Source organism: Pistacia vera, unplaced genomic scaffold (assembly GCF_008641045.1).
Source record: "Pistacia vera cultivar Batoury unplaced genomic scaffold, PisVer_v2 Contig347, whole genome shotgun sequence".
Lineage (NCBI taxonomy): Eukaryota > Viridiplantae > Streptophyta > Magnoliopsida > Sapindales > Anacardiaceae > Pistacia > Pistacia vera.
The window spans coordinates 994,114-1,006,552 of NW_022196165.1; the positions used below are offsets into that span (position 1 = coordinate 994,114).

Genomic DNA, 12,439 nt, shown 5'->3' on the forward strand with positions numbered 1-12,439 from the left:
TTTTATTCCATAGTCCCCGTGTATTACTCTTCAATTCTTTTCTTACTCTACTTCTAGCTCTGAATTTCTCGAACTACAGGCACCCTCTGAATTTCTGACTGAGGAACATCACCACTCTGCACTACATGTGCAATGTATCCTGAACACCCCTTTCTCAACATCTTTCTAGCTTTCAAGCTATTGATCAACATACTCAACTGATGGCCCTCTCCGAAACTAAACTTATCTCCACTGTCAAGATTAAATCTTGCTTTCTTCTTCCGACAGTCAATTTCTACTCCATACTTCCCTAAGAAATCCATACCCAAAATCACATCGAAATCAGGCATATCAAATACTATTAAATCAACTAACAACTCTCTTCCATGAATCACTACGGACTCTCTTGGAAGCATCTCACTGGTCAAAACACTAACCCCATCAGGTAATTCTATCCTAATGGGTTGGTCTACCACAACAGATTTCAGACCTAATCTTTCTATCATCCCATGAGATAAAAAAGAATGCGTGGCTCCAGAATCAATTAAAGCATAAAGAGGAACTACATGAAAGAATAACTGACCAGTTACAGCTGATGGACTGGCCTCTACCTCACCCTGTGCCATGGTAAACACCCTGGCATTCGTACCTCTAGAAGCTTGTGCTGTTGGTGGAGGAGGAGTTTTACAATCCCTCATTAGGTGCCTTGGCTGGCAACACCTATAACAAACATTCGGACCAAACTCTTTTAGACACTCCCCCAAATGATACTTCTCACACTTAGGGCACGGAGTGACTCCAGCAGTTCTAGGCCGTTTACTCTGCCAATCGCCCCTATTTTTCTTTGGCTGGAATCTCTTTTTGTTTCTCATGTCTCTACCTCTCACTACCTCAACTATTTCTTTCTGTGGAGTAGGGGACGGTTCATTCTGAACTTTCATGGATGGCCCTTCTAAACTCATCTTGTTCACATAAATTTCCGCTCTCAAAGCCCTCTCCAATGCTTCAGTATAGGTATGAGGGGGCTCTGCTCCTGTCATAATGTCACGGGCTATTTCTGGCCTTAACCCGTAAACAAATTTCTCTCTTCTCAACTCGGGAGTACTCACTATCCCGGGTGCAAACCTCGCAAGGGAGTTAAATCTAACTGAATACTCTTTCACGGTACTCATCCCTTGCTTCAGATTAATAAACTCTTGGATCTTCTCATGAACTCGGTCAATTGTTTGATACCTGACCTCAAACACTCTTCTGAAGTCATAGTTGTCATGTCATGAGTCTCTTCCATTAATTCCCACCAAATTCGGGCATCTTCCCGAAATAAGAAACTGGCATAGCTAATCCTTTCTCTATCATTCATGGGAAACAGGGCTACCGTCTGCTCCACGGACTTAAATCACTCTTCTGCTTCTAATAGGTCCCTAGTACCCCTAAACTCTGGCAGCCGGTGCTGATTTGCAAGCCCCTGAATCGGATCAACTCGACTCTGCCCTACTTGAGGTATTGGCCCTACTTTTTCGACACTCGCAGTCGGTTCTTGTACAGGGGTTTCAACTCTTCCCTAACTCTCAACTAAAACCTGTTGTATGATATCTCGAATCCTAGCTTCATCCAAGGGAGGGGGAGTAGGGTCTCGCGGATTAGAGGATTCCCCCTTACCCCTTGAATGGGTTCGACGTCTCATCTACAACACAACCATTCTCACATCAACTTCAGTAACTCGTTAGTAAGAAAAGAATTTAACTTACAGTGGTCGGCTAAGGCACGTCGTAGCGGTGAGAATGACTCACTCTCCCATCCCAAAATCACTGCTTTGATACCAAAAATGTAACAACTTCTTTCTACTATCAAAATCATTAAATATATTAATGAAAAGACAAGTATACTTATCAAAATAGTTGGGCCCAAAAATTTTTCTTTACTTAATATATACATTCTTTACAAAGTACAATATCATTTGTACAAGAAGACTCTCAAAATAGTGGACAGTGCAGCCAAATCTCCCCGGTTGCCGATGTCCATCCGACCAAGTTCTCACCTATGACCTGTAAAAACATAGAAAACAACGGGGTGAGCACAAAGATGCTCAGTAAGTAAATCTTTTATTCCATAGTCCCCGTGTATTACTCTTTAATTCTTTTCTTACTCTACTTCTAGCTCTCACTATTCTTTTCTTTCTTTCTATTCTCATCACCAATGGAGAATCTCATAATAACATGCATGGATGGGATGCATATGCACTAATCATAACAATGCATTTCTCTCTTTTCTTTTCTTTCTATTCTTTTCTCATGTTTTCTTATTCTTTCTTATTCTTCGCCGACCGGTCTTGGTTGATGCATGGATTTGGAACCCTTAATCATGTGAGTGTACTCTCTCTCGTGTATAGCCCTCACCCACATGTATTTTCACGGCTATACGAATTCTTTTTCTCATTCTCATTCTGCTCTCTCATGGCTGATACCGCTTTCTCATGGCGGTTACATGTGGTTAATTTCTACACTCACGGGCTCCCCATCACACAACCTATTCTCTTTTCTCTTCTTTAGCACTTCTCTAGTGCTAACTCTTTCATTCTCTTATTCTAAGAGAATTAGTTCTTTTCTTTATCTCTATTCTTAGAGTGTTTCTTTCTCATTTCTCATATTTCTTTCTTAGGTGATTATTCAAATAAACATATGCATATGGATGGCTCATGCCTAGAATCTTTCTTATATGCATTCATGAAATGCAAATATGCTATGTTGCATAAAGTAAGGTTCTCTNGTCGCCTCGGCGAAATTGGGCAGAACCTACCCGAATGCCACTTCTCCTCCTCGCCGCGGCGAAGTTTCTTCTTCGCCCCGGCGAAGTTTGAATTTTCAACTTCACCAAAACTCAACCCATTTCAAGGCAACAATTCAACCAACTCAACATACAACTCAATTTAAGTTAAAACAATAAACTTTTAGCTAATATGACAAATCTTAAATACATACCTCAAGTGGGATATTACAGAGTCCTAGTAGAACTCTGAGTCATACTTGATAGAGAAGTTTGAATTAGGAAGGAAGTTTTGTTATTTGTCTTTATCAGTTTAGGACTACTAATTCAAGTAAGATTCGGGATCTTGATTGAATTGGACAATAAATAGAATTATGATTCTTATTTTGGGACGAATGTGGGCTAATGGGCTGAAGTCTGATTTAGCTTAATCTTATAGAAATGCCCAACTCATGGAATGACCCAAGGACTAAGTTGGCCCAGTTCGTAAGGTGACTCTACCATAGAGATGCCTAACTCATAAAGTAGCCCAACTTGTGGAGAGGACTGAATTGCGGTGTGGTCCAACTCGTAGAATGGGCCAGCCTATAGAATGATCTTTTTAACAAATTGGGTCATCCCATAAGATGGTCAATTCACGCGATGGATTTAAGCGTAGACCCAACCAGAATTAGGTAAGACACTAGGTCATGGATTGTTTGTTCCGTTATTGGACTTGACGAGGTCCAGTACGATTTTTGGCCCATACATTTATTAAAATCAACGTTCAACGACAAAAACTGAATTTTGACTCATTAACAAATTGAAAATTTATTCATCAGCTCGTTATTTAATGAATAATGCTAGCCTTACTCACTCACCGTACTCACTTCTCTTACTCACCTTTGTTAAAAAAGTGAAAAAGTGGATAAGGCTAACATTTTAACAAAGGTGAGTAAGAGAAGTGAGTAGGGGGAGTGAGTAAGGCTAGCATTACTCTTATTTAATAACCGCAAATACAAGCTCAACTTCTTAAAATATTAAAATGAAGCTGAAATTAGCATAAACTAAGATATGCAGTTAATTTATCTGCAGTACTCATACTCTGATCTCACTCAAATAGTACCAGAATGTAATTTATATGCAGTTAATCTATAACCTAAGAATCTAATACTGCTAGAGTCATAAACTTATAAAAAAAATATAATATCATAGTATAAATTCGCATAAGAGCTTACACGAGAAATAAAAATAATTAACATATAAAATTTGATGGCATTCTTTTTTTTATTTTTTAGCCGATGAAGTTGGGCTTAAATTATTTTGGGCTTTAGTAGGTTAAGTTTTGGGTATGTGCATGAATACTGGCTGTTTTTCTAGTCTTGACTTCGGAGTGATACAAATAGTTGTGGTTAATAGAGATGAAATTTAATCCATGAAAGTGCCTTTAGATTGTGAATTCTGCAAGTGCAAATTTGTTGATGGCATGGCACGTAGAACGAGCTTCCTCCAACAACTTCTTCAATTACAGAATAATAAAATAAGTCATGCTTCTTTCTTCCATGACGCAAATTTTTCCTTTGCCTTTTCAGTTACTAAATTATCTTCCTCCATAACGTAATGCGAGTTTCTTCCATTGCGTTTTCAATTACTAAATTATGCTTCTTCCATCTCGCAATACGAGTTTCTTCTATCTTGTTCTTAAATAATCAAACTATCTCCTGTAGACAAAATAGTACTCTTCTCCAGTTTATTAATACACACTTCAAAGAAAATTAATTGATGTTAAAGAGAGAAAGTCACTTCTTTGGCGTTTCAATACAAAATTCAAAGAAACTTAAATTTGGCATATCAATACAAAAATCAAAGAGAATTGTAGAAATAAGAGAGAGATAGTGACCTGGTAGGCTCTATGGAGGAGAGAACAATCTTGCGGTTCGGTTTACATATGCTCGCTGAACTACACCAAAAAGTCGTAGCCTAACCAAATGCCATTTCCCTCTCAATTTTTCAAATTACTGGTATTTGATTATAGTGACCTGGTAGTCTCTATGAAGAAGTTGACTTTCATTAACTAACTTTGTAAACAATGCTGGCGGAACAATACAGGAGGCTTTTTATACTTAGTCGTTGCTCCTAAATGCATCGTTTAGCTGTTAGTTGTAAACTTTTAAAAACATGAAACTTTAGTCCTTCTAAAAACAATATCACAATACAAAAAACAAACACACTCAATGTCATAACCAACACAACTTTACTGCTCAATATCTTCCCTTAAACCAAAACACTCTCCTTTCTCAAAACCTTCTTCACTGCTACACATTTACTGCTCAATACCCAAATATATAACCGTATAAAAATTAGTATATTCATACTTAATTGAATGAAGAATGTGATTCTTTTTTTTTTTAACTAAGAGAAGATGATTCAATAAATTATTTTTAAAATTTTAATATGTTGTTGAGCATAGTATTTATCTATGCATATAGCGCCATATATATCATTAATGATATTCTACATTACAAATATTTTCTTATATTTCTTACGAGGGAGAATATCACACTCCTCCCAATTTATAATTGTCAAGGAAGTATTCGAAATGAAATCATAATTTTTGAAATAGATTATTGTTTTAGTTGAAAAATTGTTGGTATAAGATCACTTAGAAGCTTATTTATTTTACTAGGGAATTATTTGAACTACTCACTGTTAGCCAGACTGAAAAGAGGGCAGTTTCGTAAAACTGCAAATCTACAAAAGAGAGAACGGCGTCGTTTTGAGAAGAGAAGAAAACTTTACTCTTTAGCTTATCGTCTAGCTGGGTTTTACTCTTAACATCAGTTTGCTCTCTCTTTCTCTGTATATAAACAAATGTATCTCTCTGAGAATAATAAGAAAAGATTCACGCATTTTTCAATTTTTCTCTCTTTTAGTTTTTCAGTTTCACACTCACAAACCTAGATTTTTCTATAAACCAATTTAAGTTCCCCAATGTAGTAAAATTATTCAATTAAGAAAACTCTTACACTATGGCTGATAAACTCTTTCTCATTTTCAAGTAAGATTGATTTTTGTGTGAGAGAATGTTGATAGTTATTTTTAGATTTTTGAAGGTTGCAAAAATTTAATTTAATTTTTAACAATGGAAGCTTTTATATTCTCTAATCTCTCTCTCTCCCCTCACCAAATATTTCTTCGTACATAGATCTCTTTGGTAGAATTTCTTTTAAGAAAAAATCTAGGTGGGATTCGAAAAAATTAATTTGATGAAAAAAAAAAAAAGATGAAATCTCAATGGTATTAAATTGCTATTCCACCTAAAAGCTTAAACTGTAGAATATTTATTTTTGTCAAACCTATGACTTGTGTGTACACAACAGTTATGTGTGCACACAAGTTGCCGAACTTATGTTTTGGCTTATTTCATCTCGAGTGTGTGTGCACAACAGTTTGTGCTTGCACACTCACTTAAGATATTTGCAACCTAGCACGAGTTGCATTTCTGATAAAGTAGCAAAGATATTTGTTTATCTTTGTTGCTACCTTTTTAGGAACTTTTACAATCAATATATTCATATGTGGTCTTAGAGAATAAAATTGTTTTTTCCTGATTTGTTTGTGGTCCAAACCAAAAGAAGGAATTCTTTCCTTATTTGGACAAACATGAGTGAGCCATTTGTTGGCTGATGTGGCACAAATTGTTGAGCAAGAAACCTTTTTATATAAGATCCTTTCTTGCGTTTATGAATCTAACCTTTTTTTATTTTACTCTGAAATTTCTTTAGAGTATTTTTCTCTTAAAAGGTTCAAAAGTTCATTTCATTTGTGCCAAACCCTTACCATATCATACTTGTCTTGATGGCTGTTGGAACGTGTTTCCTTTGTTGATGATGGTGTGTGGCATCATTGATTGAAGCTTGGGTGGTTCTCAAGCTGAGCTTGGGTGTGTTCCTGACATGAAGAAGATCCAAGGAGCAACTATACGTTAAGGATTCATAGTATGCTGCTAAGTGTAAAGTTGAACAAGGAGTTCTTTTACTATAACTTAGATCAACTTTGAACATTGTCTTGTAATGTGTTTTTTACTTAGTGGATTGCTTCGATCTAGACAAGGTCCCATGAATATAGGCTAAAAGTGGATTTTAGCTGACCCATGTATATGGTTGTATCCTTTAATTTCTGCACTTATGTTTGATGTGTACAAATCAGAAATCTCCTAATTATCTTGGTAAATATATTCCGTTGCACTTAAAAATGGGTAACCTAACACCAAAGTGAGTTAACCAACTCTAACAAGTGGTATCAGAGCTTGTTTTGATAAGTTGCATCAGTTGATCCTTACTCATTTTACTTGTTTTTGTGTGCATCTGATTGGTCTTGTGTTTGGACGAAAAATGGTCTGTTGTTGCATTTTGTTTTTGATCTGTTGCGTGTTTGTGTGTGCACTTTCGTTTGTTGTGTTAACATTTGTCTGATTGTTTTTCGTCATGAGTTTCTTTACTGAATGAGGGTCAGCTCAAAGACCACCTTTGTTAGAAGGTCCTAACTACTATACATGGAGACCTATGATGCGTGCTTTTCTTAAGTCCATTGATAAAAGAATCTGGTCCACGATTGTGAATAGTTGGACAACTGATAATCATATTTTACACTATGATTTTGCATTGAATTTTGATAGGATTTATGATACTTTTCATATAATTTGGGCCATAATTGCTACCTAATTCTATTAATTTGTCTTTGCAGGTCTAAACGATGATTTTGAGCATAAATGACAGTTTTGAGCATAAATTGTGTAACTTGAGCTTAGGAACTCGGAATGACCTGAACTAAGAAGCTTTGGAAAGCTAAGAAGAAGAGATACAACTTTCATGTTTTGGGTTTTTCCTAATTCTGACTGGACAATGGTGAAAACTTGGCTTGAAGTTGTGAAAAATACGCTGGGAACTGAAGAAAAACGTCTTTGGACGTGCTTTAGTATTTCTACCATAACTTGATCTGTGGACCTCGGATTGTGCTGATTCTTGAACGACCAGAAATATAATTGAAAGGTCTACAATTCATATGTTTAATACTTTTCCATATTAAGACTCTATCATACTCATTTTTGGCCCGAACGTCTTCGCCATGGCAAAGACAAAGCTTCGCCGCGGCAACCTGCGTCAGATTTAAAAATAAAACGATGCGTTTTGGCTTGCTAGAGCTTGATCCTTAAGTGAGAGAGGTATAAATTAGAGTGAAAAAGGAAGAGAAGGGAGTCTTGGTTCGTCATTTGGGAGGCAGCTCATGTAAGGAGAAGATTATTGAAGATTTAAGCTTCAAATTAGAGAAGATTTCTCCATCTTTTGCTTGTTTTTCAATGATGAATCTTGATTCAGTTTGTTTCTATTATTTTATTTCGTTTTTGACTATGAACTGAGTTGTTTAGCTAGGGTTTGATGTAATCTTGATACAATGATTCAAATTTATATGAATTGACTCACTTTGAGTTTTAATTTCATGATTGAGTGTTTATCTCTTTACTTAATGATTTTTGAATGCTTGATCACCATTCAAATGTGTGTTGTTCACAATGAGACTGAGAAGTGATTTGTGATTGTGCCTCTTGGGATAAATACCATAGATAAAGCAAACGCTAGAGATAGGTTTAGCGATCTAGGAAATCTAGATAGAATTCTATAAAACTTAAACACTTTGAACTATTAATCTTCATTTTGTTGGGTGCGGAAGGTTAATAGGGATAAGTAGGGAAATGTAGCCTGAGAAGGTATGTTTTACAACTTAGAGAATTCGATTTTCAATCAAAGAATTAGAACTCGGGCAATAGATTCTATGAATTGGGTTAGCGTATCTAGGTGAAATCAACACCCTAGCATTTGTTAGGATTGTTTAATTAGTTAAGTTATTGGGTTTTGCTTTAATTTCGTTATCATTCATTTATATTTTGTTAATTTGTATTTAGTTGTTAATTTTCCATCAATCCAATTTATTGTTGCTTCAATTAGGACTTAAACTAGGGAAATCGGTACTTGGTAACACTATTCTCGTGGGAACGATACTCTACTCATCACTCTATTACTTGTGCGACTAGTATACTTGCTATTTTTGCATGTTGTAGGAAACATGCATCAAGTTTTTGGCGCCGTTGCCGGGGATAGTTGATTATTAATATTGATAGTATCTAGTGTAGTGCTAAATTGAAGCTTTTATTTCATTTTTGTAGTTAATTGTAAATTTTGTATAGTCTTAAGTATGAGAAATGACATTACCTCTTTTGTGCAAGGCAACGATGAATCACTATATGAAGCTTGGGAGAGGTACACGGAGTTGTTAAGGAATTGTCCACATAATGGTCTACCGTTTTGGAGACAAGTCCAAACATTTTACAATGGGTTGCTACCAAATATTCAAACGATGGTAGATGTGGCAGCAGGCGGAGCCTTAAATAACAAGACCCCAGAAGATGCTTATGAATTGCTTGAGCTGATGGCCAACAATAACTACCAAAGACCTAATGAGAGAGCAATGCCGAAGAGAATAATGGGTCTACATGAAGTTGACGCGTTCGACACATTATCTGCACAAATTGCACCATGTCAAAGCCAATTGGGAGGTATGAATGTAAATTCTTTTCACTCACCATTTATAACTTGTGAATTTTGTGCAGGAAACCATGAGAGTGTGGAATGCCAAGATGGGAACCAGTTATTCTTCTCAACAACCGAGCAAGTGAATTACATTGTTAGTTCACAAAGGCTGCAAAATGACCCCTTCGCCAATACCTACAATCTTGGTTGGGAGAATAACCCAAATTTGTCCTGGAGCGATCAAAGCAGGCAATCAAATCAAAGGACAATGCCAAACCATCAACCGGTGGTGAATCATCAACCATGTGAGCAAAGAATGTCGAAATTGGAAGATATATTCGAAGAGTTCATGCAAGAAACCACAAGTTTTATGAATGAGACACACTCAAACTTCATAAATCAAGGAGTGTCCATTCAAAATTTGGAGGTTCAAATGGGGCAATTGGTTGAACAACTGACAGAGAGATCTCAAGGTTCTTTGCCGAGCACAACGGTCACAAATCCTGAAGAACAATTAAATGTCATACCATTGAGGAGAGGTATAGTGTTGGAGCAACCTCACAATGAAGAAAAGTTGGAAGAACATGAAGACAAGACCAATGAAGAGGAAAATCTCAAAGCGGAAAGGTGTGCAAAATACTTAGGGGAATTTCAACCAAGCAACTCACCTCACAAGGAACAATTTGAGGAATTTGGTGTAAATGCGCACAAGTCAAAATTGGTGTTGGAAGAGACTCCAAACATTGGACTCAACCAATCACCATCTCATCTCAAGTACGCATATACGAATTTGAAGTTCCGAAAAGATGCTTATGAGAATGTCCGAAATCCAAAGGAAAGATCAAGAGGTGGCAATGGGAAGTGAAGCACCCCACAAGGATCCGGATTGACGAAGGACCATGGGAAAGTCGAGCTTTCGACTATAAACAAGCGCTTCTTGGGAGGCAACCCAAGTCTTTTCAATTGTTTTTCATTTCATTGCTGTTTGAATTTGTTTTAGTTTTCTTATGATTTTGAATTAGTTTTAATTTGTGTGTTTTTGGGTGTTTCAGGTGAAGTTTGAAGCTAAGGAAAAGGAAAGAAAAACTTCAGACTTCGCCGGGGCGAAGATTGTTCTTCGCCGGGGCGAAGTGCCCTGAAGAATGTTGTAGCTCCTGTAATTTTTCGCCGCGGCGAAGAATTTGTTGTCGCCGCGGCGACGACTGGGTTTGAATTTAGGGTTTTATCATGAAGAACTTCGCCGCGGCGAAGTCTGTTTCCTTTTAATAGTCGCGTGATCTTTCATTTTTGCGAAAATTTTCCTGAAGCACTTTTCTTTTTAGTTTTTGTTTTTATTTCTTTATGTTTTGTAAGTAGGAATTGATGTTGATTTCCTGGTTTTTGGCTCTTTATTTGTTTTTGTTTAGATTTTAGGTTTAGTTCAATAAGGTTGAGATTAGGATGTAATTCTTTCATATTAATCGGTGAGGGTATCTAACACATTTGGCACCATAGACTTTCATTTGTTTGACAGATGATGATGATGAGGAAGCCAAGGAATGGATGCCAGGATGTTGCACAAAAATCGGCCTTTACGGATTAGTCAGGGGAGTATCTCGTAACCTTTACTTTTGTTTTTCTATTCCTTGGATGTGCATGATGTGACATTGGGGACAATGTCATTTTAAGTTTGGGGGTAGGAAATAGACATAAAGCTTGGTTTAAGGGTATACCGGCTGGAAACCAGAACCCGCCTTAAAAACTGCCTAGCAGTACTTGGCAACCTCTGGTATAACAACGCCACGTACACCTTAAACGGAAAAAAAAAAAAAAAAAAAAAATTAGTTATTTTCTTTAGTTTGATTGTTTTTGCCGATGATGAATTGCATAAGTCTATGATGAAACTAGAATTGTTGGGATATTATTTTTGGAAAATGTTAAGCATTGCTTCAAGTTTATGTTTATTAACTGAGTTTTGATTGAGGTTTGTTGAGTGGTTCAGCCACCATTTTCATTTATTTCGGCATGCTTAGATTCATTTTATGTGGTTAGGTAAAGTCTTGATAATGTTGGTGGACTCTATAACCTAGTTGAGAAGTGCTTGAGGTGAAATTTTAGGATTAGATATGGTTGAGGAGATGATTTAGGCATTTTTTCGGAACGTTTGAGCCTTTCTAGCCAACCCATAAATGAAAGTGTCCCTAGTCACCCATTTGAGCCGTTTTGATCATTATTGCATTATTTTCCTTGCAAACCAAAAATTGTCCAATCCCTATACCCTAAACACTTTATCATACCCTTTAGGAGAATTATGGACCTAATGTATGACACAAAAGAGCTTTAAGATGTGTGTGACTAAGTGATGGACCAAAATTTTAAGTTTGGGGGTTGCAAAAAGGGTATGAAGAAGGGGCGATAGACCTCAATATTATTGTAAATATTTTTATTAAAAAAAAAAAAAGAAAGAAAGAAAGAAAGAAAAGAAGAAGAAGAAGAAGAAGAAGAAAAAGAATTTCTTTAGTTCAATTCAAAATCAAAAATAAGAAATGCATAAGTTTGAGGGTTGTAAAATGGTTGACACTTTGATTGGTGGTTGAGAAAGAAAGTGGAGATTGATGTAGCTCTTAGTGTTTGCATGAGGAAAACCGAGTTCTCTTACTTTGTTTATCCTATCCTTTTCCTTGGAGCCCACTATCCGAGCCTAACGTTACAAGCTTGCAAAGACCTTTTGATCCTTAGCGATGTCTAGTCCACATTAGTGGAGAGTAGTTCGATACTTAGGCCTATGGAGTTTGCCACCATTTGATAAACTTTACATTTCTGCATAAAATAATCCAGGAAGTCGAAATGTGGACTGAAGTGGGGATCACCTACTCGGGGGACCACTAGAGAAAGATAGTCGATGCAACTTTTAACTTCTTGGAGTGTTGAACATTTTCTAGTAATAATTTTTCAACAACCTTAGAGACTTGTATAAATTCTAGGCAATTCTTGTGTTGAGTTTGAGCCTAATTTTTGTTTGTTCATTTTTAGATTTGTTGTTTTGTGTTTTTGGTTGTTTGTTGCTTTTCTTTCTTTGAGTTTTTTATTCCTGTTTGCTCGAGGACGAGCAAATATTAAGTTTGGGGGCATTTGATAATCATATTTTGCAC

The 12,439-nt window shown here is 36.4% G+C and overlaps 1 protein-coding gene and 1 non-coding gene across 2 annotated transcripts; both read right to left on the reverse strand.

Annotated features, from left to right (window-relative positions):
* Positions 1 to 274: 274 nt before the first annotated feature.
* On the reverse strand, positions 275 to 1,151 carry LOC116139107. Its single transcript, XM_031424779.1, has 2 exons — positions 417 to 1,151; positions 275 to 289 (listed from the first exon to the last, which is right to left on the reverse strand). The coding sequence occupies exons 1-2, from the start codon at positions 1,149 to 1,151 to the stop codon at positions 275 to 277; spliced, it is 750 nt and encodes a 249-aa protein (XP_031280639.1).
* A 7,819-nt stretch (positions 1,152 to 8,970) lies between these two features.
* On the reverse strand, positions 8,971 to 9,077 carry LOC116139174. Its single transcript, XR_004129411.1, has one exon. It is a non-coding gene; the product is annotated as a small nucleolar RNA R71 (small nucleolar RNA).
* Between the last annotated feature and the right edge of the window lie 3,362 nt (positions 9,078 to 12,439).

Excerpts from the sequence above, each read along its gene's own strand:
- LOC116139107 (XM_031424779.1), bottom strand. The coding sequence starts at position 1,151 with ATGAGTACCGTGAAAGAGTATTCAGTTAGATTTAACTCCCTTGCGAGG.